The sequence below is a fragment of the Pongo abelii genome, chromosome 9, assembly GCF_028885655.2.
Source record: "Pongo abelii isolate AG06213 chromosome 9, NHGRI_mPonAbe1-v2.0_pri, whole genome shotgun sequence".
NCBI classification, from domain to species: Eukaryota; Metazoa; Chordata; class Mammalia; order Primates; family Hominidae; genus Pongo; species Pongo abelii.
In genome coordinates this window covers 7,364,270-7,387,194 of record NC_071994.2, presented here as the reverse complement: position 1 = coordinate 7,387,194, position 22,925 = coordinate 7,364,270, and the positions used below count along the sequence as shown (strand labels likewise).

The window sequence follows — 22,925 nt, the reverse complement described above, 5'->3', positions numbered from 1 at the left end:
TCGTGTTCCAGGCCCGGGTCTCCGTCCAGCATCGAGGGCCGAGGTCACGGCCAGGGTCTGAGCCCGCGGTCGCAGGTCTGGTTCGGGGTCAGATTCCGCGCGGCCTCCAGGGGGCGCCGTCGCCCGCCCGGCTCGGCCCCTCGCGGGCTCGCTGGCGTTGTGCGCGGCAGGCGGGGCCGGAGGCGGCGGCGGCTCCGGGGCGCGGGCGCGCGGGCGGCGGCGGCGGCGCCCCGACTGCAGTCCCGGCGGGAGCGGAGCGCGAGCCGGGGCCGGGCCCGAGCCGGCGCCATGGGGCGGCGCCGCCTGTGAGCGGCGGCGAGCGGAGCCGCGGGCGCCGAGCAGGGCCGGGCGGGAGGCGTCGGCGCCCGAGGCCGAGCGAGCCGCGGCCGGGCCGGGCCGAGCGCCGAGCGAGCAGGAGCGGCGGCGGCGGCGGCGGCGGCGACGGGAGGAGGCAGTGCCGCCGCCAAGATGGCGGACCTGGAGGCGGTGCTGGCCGACGTGAGCTACCTGATGGCCATGGAGAAGAGCAAGGCCACGCCGGCCGCGCGCGCCAGCAAGAAGATCCTGCTGCCCGAGCCCAGGTGAGGAGAAGCCGCCCGCGGCCTCGGCCCGACCCCGCGGGCGCCCCGGCCGCGGCCCCGAGACCCTGGCCCCAGGCTCGACCCCGCGACCTGGACCCCTGGGGCCGGCTCTCGCAACCCCCTGTCGACCCCCCAGCCCGGAGCAGCCCGGCATTGGCGCCTGCGGGTCCAGACCCTAAGCCCCAGACCCTGGGCGCCTGAGCCCGGAGCGCCCCAACTCCGGAGCTCCTCTGCCCCATCGGCCCCCGGACCCACTCGGGTCCCCCTGGCCGTCCTGCTGCTTCCTTATCGCGCTCCACCGGCCCCCCGAAGTCGCTGTCAGCCCCTGGCTCCCGCCTTCTCTCACGGGGGCCCGGCGCGCCCCTTCATCCTTCTCGGAGCAGCCCTTGGTCCCTGTGGGGTCCCCTCCCCTCCGCCGGCCACCATTTACCTCGCCTGACGATGTCACCCACCCCTTTGCTGTCCCTGCTCACGGCAGCCGCCTTGGGGTTTCCACTACCCCCACCCGTCTCTCCTCCAGTCTACACTTGTGTGAGGTGTGGGGGGACAGCCAGTCTTCCGGACTCTTTCTTCTCCCACCCTCTGGTGGGGTCGCTGTCCTGGAGTTGGGCTTGAGAGTGTTTTCAGGGCGGCGTGGTGAGCAGGACCTAGGGTGCTGTGGGCACCCTCTCCCTCGGACCGCGCTCAGGTGGGGGAGACATCCCCTGTGCCCTCTCCCCCACATTCCTCCTCTGGCAGGCCCTGCATATGGTGCCCTGTGGGTGCTGTTGACCAGGGGCCCTCCCAGCACACCTGCAACGGCTGGACCTTAGCTGCCGCCTGTGTAAGACAACTGACATCACACCTGGTATCAAAGTTTAGACTGTTCAGGATGTAGGTGCAAAAGTACACAGGATGTGGACGATTGCTGCGGTTTGTCCAGCATTTTATGGCTGATAGAGTATCTCTCCACTGTGTGAGCCTCTCAGCAGCGCATGGGGTGGCGAGGACAGGTGTGGTTTTGTCCCTGTGGAACAGGTGGGGAAACTGAAGCTCCAGAGGTGAGTGGCCTGCCCCGAGTCACACAGGTAGTCCCAGGTGGCACCTGGCCAGCAGATCAGGGCTTCAGACTTCCGGTTCTACATTTCATCAGCTACCCTAGCCTGTGCCAGGGAGCAGACGTGCCCGCCACGATTCTTTGTGTTGTGTGGCAACTCCTTGTGCATGCCTGAGAGTTAGCCTCCTCCTGGTGCCCCAGCGGGCTGGGAATGGGGCCTGTCCACACTGCCGTGGTCTTATTTTGTGACTCTGGGTAAGTCCCTTCCCTCACTGGGCCTCGGTCTTCTCATCTGTGAAATGTGGATGGTGTGAAATAAGAACTGTGACTCTGTGGTGTCCCTCAGCCTTTGAAGCAGCCGTCTAAGCTCTGGCTGACGCTGCAGGGGTGCCATGCCCCTGGCCCTCACCGGCCCCCTCTGCCATGCCCTGCTCTGCTCACTGGGTGTTTGGATTGACTGAACGTCAGGCCTGGAGAGGAAAATTGGTCTGCATTTTGAAAAGGCCGTTAGGGCCTTTTTTTTTCTAAGACATTTGCAATCAGATTTCTCAAAACAGGAACCAGACTGACTGTCAGCTGGGGGCTGTCCAGGGAGCAGTGACGGTTAGTACAGAAATGAGTTCAGAAATGACAAACCCGCGAGGGAGGAAACGGGGGAGTCAGCCTCTAGGGCTCAAAACGGCTCTCCTTGGTGGCCGCAGCCTCGAGACCCTCCTGTAGGATGGAGTTCTGCAGCATGTGAGGCGGGGCCTTTTCTGGAACTGTCTGCGTTCGGGTAATCTCCCCCCAGAATGCATTGCTTGTGATGGGGCGCCGCCTTGGCTCTGCAGGTGTCAGAACCCTGAGAAACGAGATGTTCTTCTTTTCCTGTCCCCTTTCCCATCCATGGTAGTGATGGCGGTGATAGCAATAATGATAGGAATTATTACTGACTTACCTATTTTGACATCTGTCATCTCAATTCTTCCAGCAACCAACCTGTGAAGCTGGCAAGGCCATGCCTTGCATGTAGTAGTTGCTCAAGAAATACCAGGACCGTGTGACGCCCCCATGCAGTCCTGAGCAGAAACAAGGTTGGATAGGGTTCTAGGAGGACAGCAGGAGTCCGAGCCAGGCAGCCCAGGTTTTCACATTGGCAGCATGGCCTTCTGCAAATTGCCCACATCTGTGAAATGGACTGGAGGTGCGAGCGCCGAATGTCAGTGTGCTAAGGCCTGGGAAGGGCTACAGGCCACCCCTACATGGGGGTCCAGGCCCAGGGCATTAGGGAGCAGGCCACCCTTTGCATAATGCCTTGCCTTGCACACCCAGTGGGGCAGAGGACGCCCCCTCCCGCCCCCTGCCGCCCCAGTGGTGATCCTGACCATGTTTCATGTTTGCCCGACACTTTTCCGTTTGCAGAGTGCTTTTTACTCTGTTTTGTCCTTTTGACAACTGTGAGAGGCAGGCCCAGCAGTTGGGATTCTCCCCTTTAGCAGTTGAAGTTATTGAGGCTCAGGGAGGGGAGGAGTCGTGTCCTCGTCACGGAAGAAAGCTGGAATGGGGCCTCGGGTTTCTGGACCACACAGGCCAGTGCTGTTTCTCTGCTGTGCTTTATCCCCTCCACCCACCCCTGCACACCACTGTTCTCGCCTCTGTCCACATTTTGCGGTGTGGGTTGACTGGCACCCCTTGTCTGGGGCCATCGGCTGTCACAGTTCACAAGGCTCAGCCCTCTTCCCGTTGGCTGGGATGGAGAACTGAGCTGCCGTGGCAAAGCTACTGCACCGAGGGGCAGCTCCACTCCAGGGTCCCGTCAGATGCAGGAGCCTGTCTTCCCCATACCCACAAGGTCAAGGTCAGAGTCAGGGAGAGGGGCTGTGGCTTGTCCCCGTAACAGGGTGCCACTGGGAATTGTTCACACCTTTAGGTGGCCCACCTTGGCAGCCCCTCCATGGCTGGTGCCTAGGGATGTGGCTTGGCCAAGAACTGGGGCTGGCATCACAGCTCTGAGTTCCAAAGGCTAGGGAATGGGAGTAGTTAGGCACAGTGCCACATTGAGTTGGCACAGGGGCCTCCCCTTCTGTCACCCAATAGAATCCGAGGAAACAGTCCCTTTCCTCGACCTTCTTGTAGAAGGAGGCAGCGTAAGGCAGCATTGTATATCTGGAAGATGGGAGATCTGGCTTCTCCCTCTACCACCAGCTCACATGGGACCCAGACGAGTCCCTTAGCCCAACTGGGCCTGCCTCAGTTTCCACCTCTGTAAAACGAGGCGGCTGCCCCTTCACTCTCAGGGTCTGTGGTCTGGGCCTTGCCCTGAAGGAACCGCTGTCTCCCTTTCCCAGCAGCCAGTAGTCTTGTAATTATCATCATTTGCTTAATATGACCAACTGAGGCCTCGTGTAATTAATCTCTGGGTTCCTAGCTGAGGAGCCCTGCCTGGGCGCTCCCAGGAGGTTCCTCTGCCCTCCCCGGTGACAGTGGCAGCCCCAGCAGCAGATTGTCGGAGCTGGGTGCCTCTTGCAGCCTCCCGATTTCTTGGCTGTTTCCTGGTCCCTCCCCCACTGAGAGTTGCCTCCCTCCTGCCCCTTTCCGGCTTCCCTGTCTCCCCAGACCCTGCCCCTGTTCCTGCGCTGCCTCGTTCCTGTTAACTCTTTGCAGCCAGAACTTCCTGCCCTCGATTTGTGGGGGAAGGGGTGCAGCGGGAAGCTTTCTCCCTCCCTCCTTCCTTCACTCCTGCAGCACCAGCTGAAACCCTGCTGCTTCCAGCCTTTGTCCCTTACCCAGAACTTTCCACTTCAGTGGCAGCGTTCTCCCAACTCCTTTCCCTGAAAACAAGATGATCTTTCCTGCAGTCACTCCCTCTGGGCGTTTGAAGCACCGCCGTTCCCCAGGAATGGGTCTCTGTGATGTCTTTCCCATCTGTTTTCCTTTCCAGAGCATGCATTTCACTTATTTGCCATTAAGTCGCCCACCTGCCGTTACCTGGGTAAATGGATTTGAAGGGAGTGTGAGCAATGCAGGTTGGAATCTGTGCAGGGGAACCTGGGCTGTTAACCCAGAATGAGGTGTCCTATTAATGCACAATCAATTCCTAGTAGTAAGTTCCCGGTGACGTCAGGTGCAGGCGCGCTCCGCAGCGAGTGTCTCCTCCCCGTGCCTAGGTTGCACCCAGGTGGGCTTGGCAGAGGGGCTGAGTGCTCAGGCTGGTGGGTTTGGGCTCCACGCGCTTGGCTGTTGCTTTCAGGATGTGCTCTTGCCTTGGAACACACAGCAGGAACCAAAAGCACAGTGTAGCCCTTGAGGACGCACAGCCTCCCTCACACCTGCCCCTTCTTCCCGGGCCCCTTCCCTACTCCCCGCCGGCTCCCCATGGGTCAGTTTCCACTGCTGGATGGAGCTATATTCACATTATTTCTACTCTGCTGCAACTGAGATACTAAAAATGAGGTGTTTGGCTGCAGCTTTTTCTAAAACAGTAATATCCCTTCTCTGCTTTGCTGCTTACTGCAAAGGGACGCGTCTATGCCGACAGAAGTGGGTTTTCTGGTATTAACATGTTGGCAGCTCTGTTCCCAGGTGGGGGCAATTTTCTGACTCTAGAGCCATTTCGTGTTTGGGATGGGGGACAGCCCCCTCCTGGAAACCACAGGGCATGGAATTCTGGAAGTTTGTTCTTGGTGCATTCTAGTGTGCTGCGGATTACGGTCTCCATGTCGGCAGTACATTGCAGGGTGTGGGTGCTCATGTCATATTTGTGAAGAAGCCGTGACATTTGACAAGGCCGCCAGAGTGCCTCTTCCCGAGCATCCCCGCAAGGGAGCTGCTTTGTGGCCGACACGATGTTCCGGAGCCCAGGCTGCTGCAGACCTTGGCTGTGTGTGCGGGGCCAGCTGGCTTTTTCTCTCCCCTGCTCAGGGCTTACCTTGGACCTGACAGTTTGGGCTGGTCTTTCCTGTTTGATCTGTGGCCCCATCCTTGAGCTCTGAGGATGTTGTTCGCCCCAGGGAGAGTCATTGAGAAACATTAAGAAGCCCCAGGGGACTTCCTTCTGCTGCTGGCACCTTGGTGTCTGGTTTCCTGGAAATGCCACGGGGAGCACCTCGGCCACAGCCACAGGCCCTGCTGCACTGGTTGGTGAACGCTCGCCCGTCTCCCAGGGGACGGTTCCCAGAGTGGCCGCACCAGACCTGCCAGGCCTGTAGCCTTCATGCCAGCTTGCACCGTCCTGGCATGGCAAAGCTTTAGCATCACTGTCGCACGAGGGGCACAGGAACAATGGCCCCTGGCTGCCAGCTGCCAGCCAAGGCTGCCTCCCATCCTGGGTTCCGGGGAAGGGGGCCGTCCATCTCCTTCTCCTACAGCCCCTGGTCAGGGACGGGAGGGCAGCCAGGCCAGAGGCTGGGCACAAGTCAGGGTCCTCCGAGCCCTGCACCCAGCTCTTCCCCAGAGGTCAAGGGGGGGATGGAGGGTGCTCTAGTGGGAGGCCATTTCTCAGGGAGCCTTTGGACATTTTCTTTGCCACTAACTCATTGTGGGCCTCGGAGCACGTGGCCCAGCCAGCTTCCTCGCCATCAGCAAGAGTGTGTTTGCCTCTGACTTGTCACCCCCTCCTGTCCACACAGCTGCAGCCTCTGACCCCGAGCAGGAGACACCTGAGAGAGCCCAGGCCACAGGGGATGGCCTGGACTTTGCATTTCTTCTGAACCATGAGGTGCCAGAAGGAACCGGAAGTGCTCCCTCAGCACCCACTCCTTCCCTGTCACCCAGCGCTCAGTGCTGCAGCTGCTCACTGTCTTGGGCTGAGCCTGCTCCAGGAGCAGCAGGAGCTGGTGCGGGCTGCCCTAACTGCAGGGGTGCCAAGGTGGGACTGACCGCTCCTTCCCAAAGCTGGGTGGGCACCAAGCACCTCTGTGCCAAGGAGCCCTTGATACTTTGGCAGGGCAAGCCACGGGCTCTACCCACTGGGCCCGCAGTAGAGCCTGAAGCTGGTCTGTGAGCAGAGGAGTCCCAGCCACCCTGCTCAGCTCAGCCCTGGCCACAGGCCCCATCCTCTCCGAGGACACGGCAAATGTGGAGCAGAGGCTTGAGCAAGACCGGTTACTGTGTGATTCTAGCACGGACTATCGGTGAGCCATGGGGTGCTGAGAAATGGGGCTCTGACGGCTCTCTCCCATGGCCCAACAGGCGGGGCACGGCGGGCAGCATGGCCAGCCCCTTCTGCCGTGTCCACCCAGGCTTTGTAAATGGCCAGTGTGATGGTGGCGATTCAGCATCTCATTGACATCCTCATTTTACAGGTGGAGAAACTGGACATTTCAAGTTTGTGACCAGGTGGTGAGGGCCACTTGGAACCCAGGCACCCGTCCAACGGCCAGAGCAAAGGCGACTCTGAGGCCCTTGCCCAAAGCTGTTGGGAACCTTAGAGTCCTTCCATCTGGGACTGTTGAGGCCGCTTGGTTCTCCTGATGCTCCAGAGTGGATCTTGGGAGCCACGTTCCCCCGGATCTCAGGGTTGCTGACCTGGGTTGGGGGCAGGGACACGCTCTGGGCTCACTGCCTCTCCAGACTCTGCCGGTATCAGGGAGCAGTGTTGGAGACAAGGTGACCCAGCCCAGGAGGCCGTCCCACCCCTGTGCTCGCCCGTGCTTGCCACCCTGGCAGGAGCTGCCCCCAGTGACAAGTTCTTCCAACCTGCCAGTTCCCTTGGCGGCCAGACCCATGGGAATAGACAGGAAACCCTAAAATTGCCACTTTGGGGGCCTTCCATTCAAGGACTCTGCTCAGGCCTGACCTCGTGTTTGGTTTCTTGCTGGGGGGAGGGGGGTTGTTTATTTTATTTAAAAAACATTTTTTTCTTTTTAAGGAAGAAAGTGGAGTGCTGTGGGCTGGGAAGAATGTGGTGGCCATGCCCAGGCGTGGCTGCTGAGGGGAGAGATGGCCTCAGAGCCCCGGGTCCTGCTTCCTGCTGTTCCCAGGCCGGGGCCGACAGCAGAGCCCCTGGGAAGGAGAAAGGGCCTGCCCGGCAGGTTCCCCTGGCTGTGGCAGGCAGGGAAGCAAGCATGCTTCTCCCTTAGTGACTTTGCGTGTCCAGTTGAAAAGTGGCAGTGGCTACTCCCTGGCTCCTAGGTGGCCATTCCCTCTGCCAAGCTGGCACCATTTTTTTTTTTTTTTTTTTTTTTTTGAGACAGAGTACTTACTCTGTCACCCAGGCTGGAGTGCAGTGGCATGATTTTGGCTCACTGCAACCTCTGTCTCCAGGGTTCAAGCAATTCTTCTGCCTCAGTCTCCTGAGCAGCTGGGACTACAGGCGCACGCCACCATGCCTGGCTAATTTTTATATTTTTAGTAGAGATGGGGTTTCACCGTGTTGGTCAGGCTGGTCTTAAACTCCTGACCTCATGATTCGCCCACCTCGGCCTCCCAAAGTGCTGGGATTACAGGCGTGAGCCACTGTGCCCCGCCAAGCTGGCACCATTTTTGCAAGCTCCTAGGAAGCAAGTCTGGGGCTCAGTGGGGCTTACTGCTGAAGCCCCGTGGCCCCCATTCCCAAGATACTGCCCATCTCCTGGTGGGTGACCCCTACACGCTGGGATTGCTTTGCCTGTCATCTGCATCTGCCTGTCGCTACCTTCCACTTGACCAGCACCTGATCGTAGCCATTTGACCCTCCACTGCCCCGGAAGACTGGCATTTTGTGATTTTTTTTTTTTTTTTTTTTGCTTTTTTTCGTCCCCTTCTGTGGACCAACATATCCCAAAACTCAAAAATCTGGTGCAGAACCAGAGTCCCGCCTTCCTTGCCCACCTCCAAGGTGAGATGCAGGCCTCTGACCTTGGGGTTTTGTCCACGCTCTGGTCTCCCAGTGCGCAGCCTGTGCCCCGAGGGTCGCCCAGGGCCCAGGCCTCCTGTCTGCAGGTGCCGAGGGCAGGGACCGTGTCTTTCTCAGTTCAAGAGATTTTTATGAAGCCCCTGCTGTGTGTGAAGCACCACGATCTCCGTCTACCGTTTCCTGTGTCCCTGGGAGTCCCACATGCCAGGAAACATGTCCTTGACGGTGGCTGGTGGATGTGAGCTGGCGTGTGGCCCGAGGGGGGGGTGGGTGTGCTGGCGTGGACGCGGGGCCCATCCTCGGAGCTCCTGTCAATTCTCAGAGGGCATCCTCACTCCCCAGTTCGGGGCATGGGCCCTCCTCTTCCCATCCAGGCAGGGTCTGTTCCAAAGGAGTCATAGGATGCGAACTCAGGGTCACCTAGGCCCATCCTTGTCTTCAGTGCCCTGCTTCCTGCTGGAGACAACTTTGGAAGAGGCCGCGGCCCCTCCCAGCCTCTGAGGGTGGGGAGTAGGCCAGGGGGTCGCGGCCTTGGAACCGTGCTCATGGCAGCCCTGCTGTGCTCGTGCTATCTTGCTTGGCCTTTCCTGAGGAAGGCTGGAACCAAGTGAGATCAGGGGCCGAGGCCCGGGAGTGCACTGCAGCCCTTCCTGGAAGGGCAGTGCCCAGTGGAAGCGGATAGGAGCCCCCTCTCGAGGCCGAGACCAGAGGCCAGGCAGGGTCCACAGGCCAGGTCCGCACTGCCTGGAGCTGCTCTCCACGGACAGACGGCTCTTCTGGCTGAAGCTGCCGTTCTTCCAGACCCTCGGGCCCAAAGCCTGGAAGCCCTCATGGGGCTGGCCTCATAACCCTTCTCCCGGTCCCCGACAGCCTGAGCCTTCTCCCACCCACCCCTTCCCCTTCTTCCTGCTCAAGTGTCGCTTCTGCCTGGGCTTCCTCCGCGTGTCGCCTCCAGTGGAGTTGGGCCACCCGCTGCCCTGGACCGAGCCTCCTGAGTCCTGCTCTCCTGCCCACTCCTTGGCTGTGAAGCCCCCTGGTTTGCAAGGCCCTGCCCTCCCCCTCACCGTGGCCTTTGTGTACCCTCTCCCCTGCGCCATTGGCCTCTTGCTCATCCCTGGACATACTGTCCCCTGCCTGTTCCCATGTCTACCGACCTCCCTGGCTTTGCCACCTGCCGAGATCCCGCTTGCACTCCAGGAACCCAGTGGAGTTCCACCTTCTTCACACAGCCTCTCCAGACCCAGAAACCTCTCCTTCCCAAGGCTTCTGCACACGCTGTCTGGTATCACAGGCTCAGAACCATGCCCTGGGCAGGGCTGCTTGGAGCAGGGGGTGGCTTTGGCATGAGGTACACAGTGCCTCGGGTAGATGTGCAGCGGGTCCTCGTGACCACAGCCTGGGTGGCCAGTCCAACCAGCCCTGGGCTGGGCTCCTAGGGGCAGGCAGGGCTGGGGTGCAGAGAGGCGGGGGCCATGCCAAGCACAGGGAACCTGGACTTGCGGATCCAAATCTCCACCAGCTGCAGTCTTTTCACGGGAGGCCTGCTGGTGGCCCCATAGATCTGCAGGGCCATGTGAGCATGACATGGGCTCGGGTGTGTTGGCCCTTCAGGCCCCCAGCCCTGCACATGCCCTCAGTGTGGCGGCTACATGTTACCCCCGGAGCCCAGACTAGTGAGGACCAGATGCAGGCCTCAGCTGGCTGTTGGGACAGACCAGCAGGGCTGGGCTGGAGGTGGGCCAGGAGACGGCAGGAGGGGACAGTAAGGTGGTATTTGAGGCCGGGAGTGTAGCCTGGTGTGGCTCTCCCAGACAGCACTCAGTGTGGGGTGAGATAAACAGGGTGGGGGATGTCGGGTTGGGTTTTGAGGGTCACAATGGCCAGGCCCTCCCCTATGGCCATACAATGCAACCCAGGGCAGGGGTCACATTTTATATCCAAGTACTAGGGATACACGAACCAAGGCATGGCCTTTTCTTACGATTTAAAAAATTGAGATGCAATTCATGCAAAATTCATCATTTTATTATACAATGTAGTGTTTTTTAGTACATTGACCGTGTTGTACAATCCTTACCCCAAAAAGAAACCCCGTCCCTACCGCAGTCACTCCTCTCCCTCTCTCCAGCCCCCCGGCAGCCACGGATCTGCGTTCTGTATCCATGGATCTGTTCATATGAGTGGAATCTCACAATATGTGGCGACCCTTTGTGACTGGCTTCGTTCAGCCTCATGTTTTCAAGGCTCATCCACGTTGTGGCCCCTGTTGGTGCCTCATTCCTTTTTACAGCCGAGCCATGTGCCGCTGCGTGGAGATGCCACATGTGTGTCTTTTCATCCGCTCACAGACCAGGCTTGGCTTTTGTGACTTGGCCAAGTTCCCAAAGCCAGCCGGTAGCAGCACTGGGACGAGACCTCACAGGCGGCGGGCCTCTGAGCAGGGGGCCACCTGCCGGCCACCCTGGCCTTTGAGGACACAGCCTGGCGGGGGCGGTGCAGGCAAAGGCTTCCTTGAAGCCCTCTGGTCTGACCTGTGGTTGGGATAAGTGAGTAGGCCCGACGGGCTGGCCTCCTTCTTGGAGGGAGTGGCGACACCACCACAGTGCCCTCACCTCGCGTTTCTGGGCCTGCAGCCCCCACGGGCTCTGGGGGCTTCTGCTTACTGCGCCCCCCCTGTCCCACAGCATCCGCAGTGTCATGCAGAAGTACCTGGAGGACCGGGGTGAGGTGACCTTTGAGAAGATCTTTTCCCAGAAGCTGGGTGAGTATGGCAGTGGCTCTGCCAGCCACAGGGCTTGACTTCTTGCCCCTACCCCAGCCAGCCCAGCTGTGCTCCCCACTCTCCAGAGATTTGGCCTCCCATCCACTCAGGGTGGAGCAGCCAGCGAGACCCCAGGGGTTGCTCCAAGTCGCCGCGACCCTGCTTGCCTCCTTGCCCCTGGCTGTCGGCCCAAGGAGCCCCGTGGTGGGGGTGGGGGCCCAGAGTCTTCCACGGCCGCCAGGGAAGTTCCTCCTTTGGGGTTTTTGTTTTTGAGAGTTGCAGCTTCCCCTTGGCGAGGCTGCAGCTGCTCTGGGCCGTTGGTAGAACTGACAGGAAGAGGCGGGGCCCTTCCTGTGGCGCCTGCCGAGCTGCGGTTGGCCCCGCCCCACCCCATGGGCCCTCTTTGTAAGCAACCTGCCTGGTGCTGGCCCTCCATTCCTGCTCCAGCTGGTGTCTGATGCCTGCTGTCAGAAGCTTCATGCAACCCACCCTGCGGACCTGGCCTGCCCTGGCCCGGAGGGCAGGCTTGGGGCAGGTCTCGGGAAGCAGGCTCCAGCCCCACGTGGCTCTGATTTGGCCTTCCCGAGAACAGGAGCTCAGCTCTGGACAGGCGGTATCCTGGCCTGATGGGATCAGGCATTGGAGATCAGCCTGGGGGAGTCAGTGTGTCAAGAAGCACAAAGTTTGGGTCCCAGGCCTGTGCCGTGTGTCCTTGGGCAAGTTGCTTCACCTCTCTGAGCCTGACGGTGTCCTCATCTGGGAGATGGGACTCATGAGTCCCACTGCGCAGGCCTGTCAAAGTCAGATGGGAGCACTGTGCCCACTGTGAAGCCTGGCCCCCATTCCTCAAAGGCCCTGCACTAAAGGCCAGGCAGTCAGGACTGAAGTGATGGCCACAGCTCTGACCCAGGTGCCCAGGCAGTGCCCCCGAAGGCATGGGAGGCCACCCAGCTCGAGCCGGGTCACCCATGTCAGACTGGAGGCCTGAGGAGGGCCTCTGTCCCCTGGTAGTGCTCGGGGGCCAGGGGCCAGGCCCCTTACTCAGGCATGAGGACACCCTATCTGGGGTCCCCTGAGAGCCCCTCCCACAGCCCACCTTGCTTCTCCAGTTCCCTGTGGCTTATAACCCTTCTGTGCCCCCTGCCCTGAGGCCCCAGCCCACAACCTCTTTCCCAGGGACCTGCCACTTGGTGGAGTAGCCCTGAGTTCCACTTGAGCCTCTGCCACAGACAGTGTGTCTGACCAGCTCCCTGAGCCCTGGTTTCCCCAACTGGACCCACCCTCCCTGCCTGTTTCTCAGGCTGCTGTGCAAATCAGCCAGACAATGGAGGGGGGCAGGGTCCAGAGGAGTGGTGTGGCCTCTCAGAGCCCCCTGCTAACCTTTCCCCCATGCTGCAGTCTGACCTGGCCCCGGTGGCCACAGCATCCCAGGGCCCCCAGACTGAATCGTGTTGCACCTGCACAGCCCGCCCCGGTGAGGGGTATCGGCCTCACAGAGCAGGCACAGGGCCCTGGGCTGCAGTGAGTGGGGGCCCAGGTGCCAAGCCAGGGCTCCCTGATGCCAGAGCCAACCCCGCTCCTCTGCCTCACCCTGCTGCCCATCGCCGTCCAGCTGCCACCTGGGGAAACAGATTTCAGGAAGACGGTAGAAACACAGGGGCCCCAACCCAGAATCCAGGAATCTTCAAGTTGGCAGCAGCCTTAGCAGCTGCCTGGCTCACCCCTTGCCTGGGGCCGAGACCACCTTTGCCACCTCCATAGCCACTTCTGCCCAGGGAGCCCAACCCACACCATCCGCAATGATGGGAAGGCCTCTGAGAGAGGCGTGGCTCTGTGACCTTACACTGTTGCCTTCAGGGTACCTGCTTTTCCGAGACTTCTGCCTGAACCACCTGGAGGAGGCCAGGCCCTTGGTGGAATTCTACGAGGAGGTAAGACTCAGAGGCCCAGGCCTTGCTCTGCCCGGAGAAAGGGGAGGAGGTTGGGGCGGCTTTGTGGAACCCACAAGCTGCCTGGCGTAGGCATCCCCATTCCCTGCTGGGCTCTAGATGACCTGCAGGAATCCTGTCCTCCAGATCAAGAAGTACGAGAAGCTGGAGACGGAGGAGGAGCGTGTGGCCCGCAGCCGGGAGATCTTCGACTCATACATCATGAAGGAGCTGCTGGCCTGCTCGCATGTGAGTGTCCTCAGCTGGCCCTGTGTGCTGGCCCAGAGTCACCTGCAGATTGGGAGGGGAAGAGAGGACCCTGCTGAGAATTCATGGCCACCTCTGTCTTCCCCAGCCCTTCTCGAAGAGTGCCACTGAGCATGTCCAAGGCCACCTGGGGAAGAAGCAGGTGCCTCCGGATCTCTTCCAGGTGTGTGCCTCCCGGTCCCTCCCCAGGCAAGGTCACCTTGGACAGCCCTGGGTCAACAAGCCTGGTCAGCTGGGGGCGGGGCCTGGGCAGCCATGGTCTCTTGGGGCTCAGTCACCAACTTCCAGCTTCCTTCGTTAGCCATACATCGAAGAGATTTGTCAAAACCTCCGAGGGGACGTGTTCCAGAAATTCATCGAGAGGTGAGAGCAGGGCAGTGTGGGAGAGGAAGGGGGAGGGAGGGGGCCGCTCTCAGAAGGGGTGTGGCTGGCGTGGAGGGCAGAAGCCAGCCTTCATTAGGCCCTGAGCAGGCAGGTGGCTGGCCCGTCAGTGGCCCCCTTGCAAGGACTCCTGAGAGGTCAGACAGGCTGCAGGTCATCTTCTCCCACCCTGTCCTCCTCAGCACCAGGCAGCTCAAAGCCCATCCCAGGCAGTCTCCTAGCTCCAGGGAGCTAGGAGAGCTGCGCCACCTGTGCCTCTCTCTCCCGTGGGCTGTATAGCACCTTGCTGGCCCACCTGGACTGAGAAGCATCAGAGTCGTGATAGGGGTGGGCCCAGGAGAGCACACGGCCCCCGTGACCCTCACAGCCAGAGTTGGCGCTGTGGGTGGGAATTGTAGGCAGATTTCAGCCAGTTTTAGGGAGCAGCTTTTTTAGGGTCACTGCTGCCCAGCCATGGAGTGAGCTCTGTGTCACTGGAGGTATGCAAGCAGGGACGGGAGACGCACTTGTCAAGGATATGGTAGCAGGAAGTCTGGGTTAGACTAGAAGACCTCCTTTCTGTGCGGATCTGATTCCAGCAGGAAGCCACAGCCAGGTGGCCGAGGGCCATGCTGGGCACCCAAGCAGCCCTGACTGGTGCTGTGGGTGGGCAGGCCCTCAACATATCATTCTTGGAAGAGGACATTAACACTCGTGATGTTTCCACATCTACCCTCACGGGACCCCAGGGAGTGGCGGCTGGGTGGGGAGGCTCACGACAGCATCATCCTTCCCACATTCTGAGTGGCCCCTGAGCCCAGATTCTTCTTTTCCAGCGATAAGTTCACACGGTTTTGCCAGTGGAAGAATGTGGAGCTCAACATCCACGTGAGTGGGCTTGGGTGGGGCATGGAAAGCCGTGCACCCTCCTGCTCCTCTCCCGGGAGCTGGGCTGGGAGCGGGGAGGTCAGGGGATGTCTGTCCTTTAGCCTCCAGGGCCATGGCTATGGGGGTCAGGGCCGGGATCCCAGCATGGGGAGGCCAGAGCAGGTAAATGTGTGGCGAGGATGGCCAGGACATGGGTATGGGGACCCTGGCATGGGGCCAGCCCCTGCTGCCCAGGTGCCTCTGCCCCGGGGCTGGGCAGAGGCAGCCTGTGGTGACCGCAGCTGTCGCTGCCCCTCAGCTGACCATGAATGACTTCAGCGTGCATCGCATCATTGGGCGCGGGGGCTTCGGCGAGGTCTATGGGTGCCGGAAGGCCGACACAGGCAAGATGTGAGCACCCTCCTCGGCGCGGTGGGATGCCTGGGGGAGCCGGGCTCCTGGGGGACCCTGACGGGCCGGATTCCGCACAGGACTACCTGCTGCCCCACGCACTCCTGTCTTGCCGTGCTGTTACCCCCTGCAGGCTCCTCTGGCCCCAGCCCTCCCTGTCTCTGATTTGTGTCACACGCTGGTCCTGGGTCTAGTCTTTCCCTCAAGCACCCCCTGAGGCAGCCCTGGGCCCCTGCTCCAAGGGTGGGTGTTGACCGTCGCCCTCTGCCCCGCAGGTACGCCATGAAGTGCCTGGACAAAAAGCGCATCAAGATGAAGCAGGGGGAGACCCTGGCTCTGAACGAGCGCATCATGCTCTCGCTCGTCAGCACTGGGGTGAGCTGGGTGGGCCAGGCTGCCGCTGAGGCTCTGGAACCCTGGGCGCCCCTGCTGACTGCCCCTCCCCTCCCCTCCTCTCCCCTCCTAGGACTGCCCATTCATTGTCTGCATGTCATACGCGTTCCACACTCCAGACAAGCTCAGCTTCATCCTAGACCTCATGAACGGTGAGTGCTGGCCGGGCCCTAGGGTGGGCTGGGCCCAGGCACGGGAGGCTGGGGCAAGACACTGAGTGCTGCCTGTGGGACTGCCTCCCTCAGGTGGGGACCTGCACTACCACCTGTCCCAGCACGGGGTCTTCTCAGAGGCTGACATGCGCTTCTATGCGGCCGAGATCATCCTGGGCCTGGAGCACATGCACAACCGCTTCGTGGTCTACCGGGACCTGAAGGTGAGCGCCCCTGCTGTCCACAGGCTGGACCTTCGTGGCTGTCCTCTCCTTCCTCTCGACATCCCGGCCACCAGGCCCAGAGGAGTGGGGCTCCTGGGATATGGCCGCCCCGTGTCTTCCCATCTCCGCCCCTGCCTTTCCCACCGAGCCACTCTCTGGGTCCAGGTTGTAGCTGGGGACAGGAGAGAGGACCCCACCTTTGCCCTTCCTTGGGGACCCATCGTCCTCTCCAGTGAAGCAGTGACCCAGCTGGCATCTTGCCTGGCTAGGCCCCATCCTGAGCTGCCCCAGGCAGCTCACTGGGCTTCCTCCACAGCCGGCCAACATCCTTCTGGACGAGCATGGCCACGTGCGGATCTCGGACCTGGGCCTGGCCTGCGACTTCTCCAAGAAGAAGCCCCATGCCAGCGTGTGAGTGCCCCCCACCCTCTCCCTCCCCACCCCTTGCCACTCCCGCTCATGGCCCCCTTGCTCTCACAGGGGCACCCACGGGTACATGGCTCCAGAGGTCCTGCAGAAGGGCGTGGCCTACGACAGCAGTGCCGACTGGTTCTCTCTGGGATGCATGCTCTTCAAGTTGCTGCGGGGGTGAGTGGCCTGTCCCAGGTGGGAAGGTGGGTTGGGGCTAAGAGAAGTTTCTCCCCAATCCAGGTGGGATGCCAAAGGAGGGGAGCCCATAGCTACCTTGGTGTTAGGGGTGGCACCGTCTCTGACTTTGGCCACAGCTCATTCATGCTGCCTGCCTCCCTTTCCCCATTCCTGTCCTTTGACGTTGGTTTTTGGCCTCTCTTGCCCAGGCACAGCCCCTTCCGGCAGCACAAGACCAAAGACAAGCATGAGATCGACCGCATGACGCTGACGATGGTGGGTGCACGTCTCAGTGCAGGGCCGCGGGGGGCTGTGGGGAGCTCCTGTGGGTGCCAGGGCATGACTCTTGCTTCCCACCAGCCAGCAGAGATCTCGGCCACTGACCCCTACTCTGGCCTCTGAGACAGAATTCCTGCCCCATAGGCTCTCGCCCTCCCCGTGCTGTTGGAGCATGACTGCTGGGCGAGCTAGGAAGCTGTGCCCCATCTGTCCCTCTGCGGGGGCCTGGACCCCTCTCTCTCCTGAGCTGGGATGGGGTCAAGGGCTCTTCCTAAGCCCCTGCTAATGTCCCACTCCTCTCTAAAGGCTGTGGAGCTGCCCGACTCCTTCTCCCCTGAATTACGCTCCCTGCTGGAGGGGTTGCTGCAGAGGGATGTCAACCGGAGACTGGGCTGCCTGGGCCGAGGGTGAGTGCCCTGGCGCCTTGGGCATGCTGCTCGCTGTGCCCCCGTGAGGACAAGGGCTGTGTCCCATCACCTGGAACCCCCTCCAAGGTCCCAGCCTCCTTGGAGGAGCTCATAAGTTGGGGCATGGCCAGCCCTGTCCAATGTTCTCAGGGTGGAGGGGCTGCCCTGGCGGTTGGAGCTGCTGGAACCAGCTGGTAACTGGCTTCCAGAGGGGCCCTTGTCACAGATGATGATGATAGCAGCTTTTTATGTTTATTGAACATTTATTAAGCACTGGGCATAGGGTTGCAAAATTTACCAGTGTTAAAACCCACAACCCTATGATGTAGGAACTTCTATTCTCCCATTTGAAAGATGAAGAAACAGCTCAGGCTTAAGGAACTTGCCCAAGTTCACAGAGCCAGAAAGTGGCTCAATCAGGAGTTAAGCCCAGGACTCAGGGTGGGGCTGAGCCCAGATGACTGGCCTCTCCCTACAGGGCTCAGGAGGTGAAAGAGAGCCCCTTTTTCCGCTCCTTGGACTGGCAGATGGTCTTCTTGCAGAAGGTAACAGTCTGCGGCAGGGACTCGGGGTACTCTGCAGCCCCACCCCCGAGCTAATGCCCATGATCCTTGTTCTGCTGCAGTACCCTCCCCCGCTGATCCCCCCACGAGGGGAGGTGAACGCAGCCGACGCCTTCGACATTGGCTCCTTCGATGAGGAGGACACAAAAGGAATCAAGGTACTGGGCTTTGCCTGGCCTCTTTTACCTGGGCTGTGATCCTGGCCTGGGGGAGGATCCCTCTCCCTTCTAATCACCTGTGAGACCCTGTGCCAGCCCTGCCAGCTTGTAGGCCTCAGCTCCTCCTCGGCCAGCTTCCCTGGGGGTGGCAGTTGCACTGACCATCCCTACCCACGGCCCTGGGTCTGGGCAGCCTGTGGCTTATGGTATTCTGGCATCTCTGTCCATCCATGTGTCCCTGCCCCATCCACCTGGTAAAGTTACTGGACAGTGATCAGGAGCTCTACCGCAACTTCCCCCTCACCATCTCGGAGCGGTGGCAGCAGGAGGTGGCAGAGACTGTCTTCGACACCATCAATGCTGAGACAGACCGGCTGGAGGCTCGCAAGAAAGCCAAGAACAAGCAGCTGGGCCATGAGGAAGGTGAGGGCCGCTGCGGCACCAGGCCCCTGCCTGCTTAGAAGTGAGCAGCTGGCTCGGGTTTAAGGAACTCGCCCTGGATCACAGCCAGAAAGTGGCGGCTCTGGGATTGAAACTCAGGCTGGGGCCCGGCGTGGTGGCTCACACCTGTAATCCCAGCACTTTGGGAGGCCAAGGAGCGCAGATCACTTGAGGTCAGGAGTTTGAGACCAGCCTGGCCAACATGGTGAAACCCTGTCTCTACCAAAAAATACCAAAAAAATTAGCCGGGCATGGTGGCACACGCCTGTACTCCCAGCTACCTGGGAGGCAGAGGCGGGAGGATCGCTTGAACCTGGGAGGTGGAGGTTGCAGTGAGCCAAGATTGTGCCACAGCCCTCCAGCCTGGGCAACAGAGTGGAGACCCTGTCTCAAAACAACAAAAAAGAAACCCAGGTGGGGCCGGCTGAGTCTCCTCTGTCTCTCGCCTCAGACTACGCCCTGGGCAAGGACTGCATCATGCACGGCTACATGTCCAAGATGGGCAACCCCTTCCTGACCCAGTGGCAGCGGCGGTACTTCTACCTGTTCCCCAACCGCCTCGAGTGGCGGGGCGAGGGCGAGGCCCCGGTAAGGAGCCCGTGCGGGGGTCCGGGAGCCGGGCTTCCGGGTAGCTGGCCGGCCCGGCTCTTACCTGCACCACCCATCCCTGGCCCTGCAGCAGAGCCTGCTGACCATGGAGGAGATCCAGTCGGTGGAGGAGACGCAGATCAAGGAGCGCAAGTGCCTGCTCCTCAAGATCCGCGGTGGGAAACAGTTCGTTTTGCAGTGCGATGTGAGTGAGGGCTGAGCCAGGGATGGGAGGGCTGAGGGGCCAGGCCAGGCAGGCTCGGGAGAGCCCCAGCTGACAGAGCTGGGCTTGGCATGTGCAGAGCGACCCTGAGCTGGTGCAGTGGAAGAAGGAGCTGCGCGACGCCTACCGCGAGGCCCAGCAGCTGGTGCAGCGGGTGCCCAAGATGAAGAACAAGCCGCGCTCGCCCGTGGTGGAGCTGAGCAAGGTGCCGCTGGTCCAGCGCGGCAGTGCCAACGGTCTCTGACCGCCCGCCCGCCTTTTATAAACCTCTAATTTATTTTGTCGAATTTTTATTATTTGTTTTCCCGCCAAGCGGAAAAGGTTTTATTTTGTAATTATTGTGATTTCCTGTGGCCCCAGCCTGGCCCAGCTCCCCCGGGAGGGGCCTGCTTGCCTCGGCTCCTGCTGCACCAACCCAGCCGCTGCCCGGCGCCCTCTGTCCTGACCCCAGGGGCTGCCCGCTCCCAGTGTCTTCCTGTGGGGGAAGAGCACAGCCCTCCCACCCCTTCCCCGAGGGATGATGCCACACCAAGCTGTGCCACCCTGGGCTCTGTGGGCTGCACTCTGTGCCCACGGGTGCTGCTGGGTGGCCCAGCCTCCCTCACCAGGGGCAGGCACAGCACAGGGATCCGACTTGAATTTTCCCACTGCACCCCCTCCTGCTGCAGAGGGGCAGGCCCTGCACTGTCCTGCCCCACAGTGTTGGCAAGAGGAGGGGCCCGTTGTCTCCCTGGCCCTCAAGACCTCCCACAGTGACTCGGGCTCCTGTGCCCTTATTCAGGAAAAGCCTCTGTGTCACTGGCTGCCTGCACTCCCACTTCCCTGACACTGCGGGGCTTGGCTGAGAGGGTGGCATTGGCAGCAGGTGCTGCTACCCTCCCTGCAGTCCCCTCTTGCCCCAACCCCCAGCACCCGGGCTCAGGGACCACAGCAAGGCACCTGCGGGTTGGGCCATACTGGCCTCGCCTGGCCTGAGGTCTACCCGATGCTGGGCTGGGTGCGACCCCATCTGCCCAGGACGGGGCCGGCCAGGTGGGCGGGCAGCACAGCAAGGAGGCTGGCTGGGGCCTATCAGTGTGCCCCCCATCCCGGCCCATCAGTGTACCCCCGCCCAGGCTGGCCAGCCCCACAGCCCACGTCCTGTCAGTGCCGCCGCCTCGGGGCGCCGCCTCGCCCACCGCATGCCCCCTCGTGCCAGTCGCGCTGCCTGTGTGGTGTCGCGCCTTCTCCCCCCCGGGGCTGGGTTGGCGCACCCTCCCCTCCCGTCTACTCATTCTCCGGGGCGTTTCTTTGCCGATTTTTGAATGTGATTTTAAAGAGTGAAAAATGAGACTATGCGTTTTTATAAAAAATGGTGCCTGATTCGGCTGTCTCAGACTCTTTTTGTACCTGGTGACCGCTTTTCAGCTTCTGCTGGGCTGGGGCCTGAGGGGGAGGGTCTCGGTGGTACCAGGTCTCCTCCACCGCCATGGCTTCCAAGGTGGTCTGCTCGGGCCCAGGCCATCTTCCGGGTGGGGTGAGGCAGTGGGTCCCACTCCCCTCCTACCCCTCCCAGCTGACAGTCCTCTCCACCTAGTGGCTGTCCAGTGCCCATTCCTCACCTTTTCCCAGGGAGGAGAGAGCAGCTTCTGCCACTTCCCAGGTAAGCAGGAGGAGGTGTCAACAGTGTTACGCCTGGCGCAGTGTCTGGGCTGACTGGGACTGTCTCAGGCCCACAGAACACCCCTGCACAGCAGGCACCAAGCTGAGGCCCCTCCCCAGAAACAGTCACAAGGCACCTCTTCCCTCTAGGTCACACCACAGCCTCTGGAACCTTGGCCATCTCTGGCTTCAGCCTCCTCTCTGGCCTCATTGCACAGCCCTAGTAGGGGTCCCTGAGGCCTGAGGGGAACCCCAGCACTAGGCCTCTCCTCTACCCAGAGGCTTCTGGTCAACTTCCCTTTCCCCACGTCCCTGTCCTAGCCCCCGGGGTGACTAAATGGGGAGATAGATACGTGTTGCTGCCCACTCCACACAGGGCTTTGCTGGGCATGGCTGGGGCCCATGGCCAAAGCACAGCATGCCAGGCAGAGAAGGGAGGCAGGCAGCTGGGCAGGGTACTCAGGGCTGAATACAAGAGTCCGGGGCAATGGCCTTTGAGCCAGGCCTCCGGCATTGGTGTGGGAAGGAGGGAGGACATTTCTGAGGCAGGGAAGAGCCAGGCACTTACGAGTGGCCCAGGCTGGCTGGAGGACTATGGGAAGGAGCCATGCCTGGAGGCACTGAATGCCAGGCTTAACCTATCCCAGAGCCAGGTGTGTGCTCGGGGACTGCAGAATGAAGATACAAACGACATGGAGTCCAGACCTGCCGTACTCAGGGAGCCCTTGAAGGTGTGGCACAGGGCTGAGGGTGGTGAGAGCTGGCTCTAAAGTGATTGCCTGGTTACTGAGTGCAGGATGTGGGGAGGGAGGTGAAGGACAGGAGGCAGGGAGACAAACCGCCGCAGTGGGAGAGGAAGAGATGAAAAGAGGCCAGACAGGAAGAACGTGGTCCAGCAGAAACAGGCTGGACTTGGGGCTGAGCGAGGCGGGAGTCTGGGGAAGAGGGTAGGTGTGGTTGGGTTGGCCTCGGACATACTGATGGGATAGCATGGGACCCCCTGGGCACAGAGATGTCCTGGAGTAAGCTGAAATGTGGACCTGGGGGTGGCATCAGGGTGACAATGGGAACGGACAGGCTCTCTCCCAGGGACGTGGGAGTCACGGAGAGAGAGGAGCCCGTGGAAGAGGGTTGAGAAGGCACTGTCATGGAATTAAGGGCCAGTGGGGAGCTGTGTTCAAGATGGCAGAAATCAGGAGAGGCTGGAACCAAGAAAGTCCTGTCGGGGTTGAGTTTGGAGAGGGCTCAGGGAAGGGACCGCCTCTGAGAAAAGTGGTGGCCAGGGAGGGCTGCAGCAGTGGTGAGCAGGTGAGCTCTGGGTATTCAGAAGCCTTCGGGCTGCTGCCAACCCCAGGACCTCACAGATGAGACCACAGCGTGGGGTGGCAAAGTGACCCCAGATGGCACAGGCGCCATGTGACTACAGGGAGAAGGCAGGGTAAAAATGGCAATCAGGCCTTCCAGCCCAGAGTCTCAGAACTGAGGACGCCCTACAGCAGGAAGTGATGCTCAAGCTAGCTGGCCCTCCTCAATCATGTTCCACGTAGGGAAAGGGAGAGTAGAGGGTCAGCCTTGGCCACCTAGCAAAACCAGGGCCCGAGACCCCAGGCTGGGCCTCCAGTAATCAAGGGCCGGAACTGAGCTGACGGAGGCCTGCACCCTAGTTCCGGTGTGGGTGGAGGGGCCGGCCCTGATTTCGAAACTCGCCTTCCTCTCCTGACGCTGGCAGCCAAGCGCAGCGTCTGCAAAAGGGACTCGTGCGGCGGGCGAAGGCAGCCGTTCGCCGCGGGCGGTCCTCCGCCGGGACGGCTCTGCCGCTGCCTGGGCCTGCGCCCCTCTCTCCCCGAACTCCTATCCCTGACTTCAGGGCCCCGGGGGCCACCTCCCCGCATCGCTGGGCCTGCAGACACCGGCCAGGTTCCAGAGGAAGGTGCTTCCCGCTCAGCCGGCAAGCACTTAGTGGCGCCTGCTCGTTGCTCGTCTCCAGGCCGGGTGCTCGGTGATGCGAGGGGAGCCGGGGCGCCCCACTTCACCCGCACACCCCAGCAGAGTCGGTGACCGCGGGACCTGGGGTAGGAAGACCGGGGCGAGCGAGGGTATCCGCGGGGGAAACGCAGGTATCACGGCTGCAGCAGGACCGCGGCCCGCCGCGCACGCGCGTGCACGACCGAGGGGCCCAGTGCCCGCCCCCCCGGGCCCCGCCTTCCCCTTCCGGACCCGGCTCTGGGGGTCTGCGCAGGGCT

General features: G+C 61.2%; 1 protein-coding gene across 1 annotated transcript; it reads left to right on the top strand.

The window, feature by feature from the left end:
• Nucleotides 1-228: 228 nt before the first annotated feature.
• GRK2 (G protein-coupled receptor kinase 2) lies at nucleotides 229-20,403 on the top strand. The gene is made up of 21 exons (XM_002821452.5): nucleotides 229-581; nucleotides 11,116-11,192; nucleotides 13,050-13,123; nucleotides 13,268-13,369; nucleotides 13,476-13,550; nucleotides 13,689-13,750; nucleotides 14,584-14,635; nucleotides 14,934-15,025; nucleotides 15,301-15,400; nucleotides 15,492-15,570; nucleotides 15,664-15,794; nucleotides 16,111-16,205; nucleotides 16,275-16,382; nucleotides 16,592-16,658; nucleotides 16,968-17,068; nucleotides 17,547-17,613; nucleotides 17,694-17,789; nucleotides 18,050-18,212; nucleotides 18,682-18,818; nucleotides 18,910-19,023; nucleotides 19,121-20,403. The coding sequence occupies exons 1-21, from the start codon at nucleotides 469-471 to the stop codon at nucleotides 19,283-19,285; spliced, it is 2,070 nt and encodes a 689-aa protein (XP_002821498.1). The 5' UTR covers nucleotides 229-468; the 3' UTR covers nucleotides 19,286-20,403.
• Nucleotides 20,404-22,925: the final 2,522 nt, after the last annotated feature.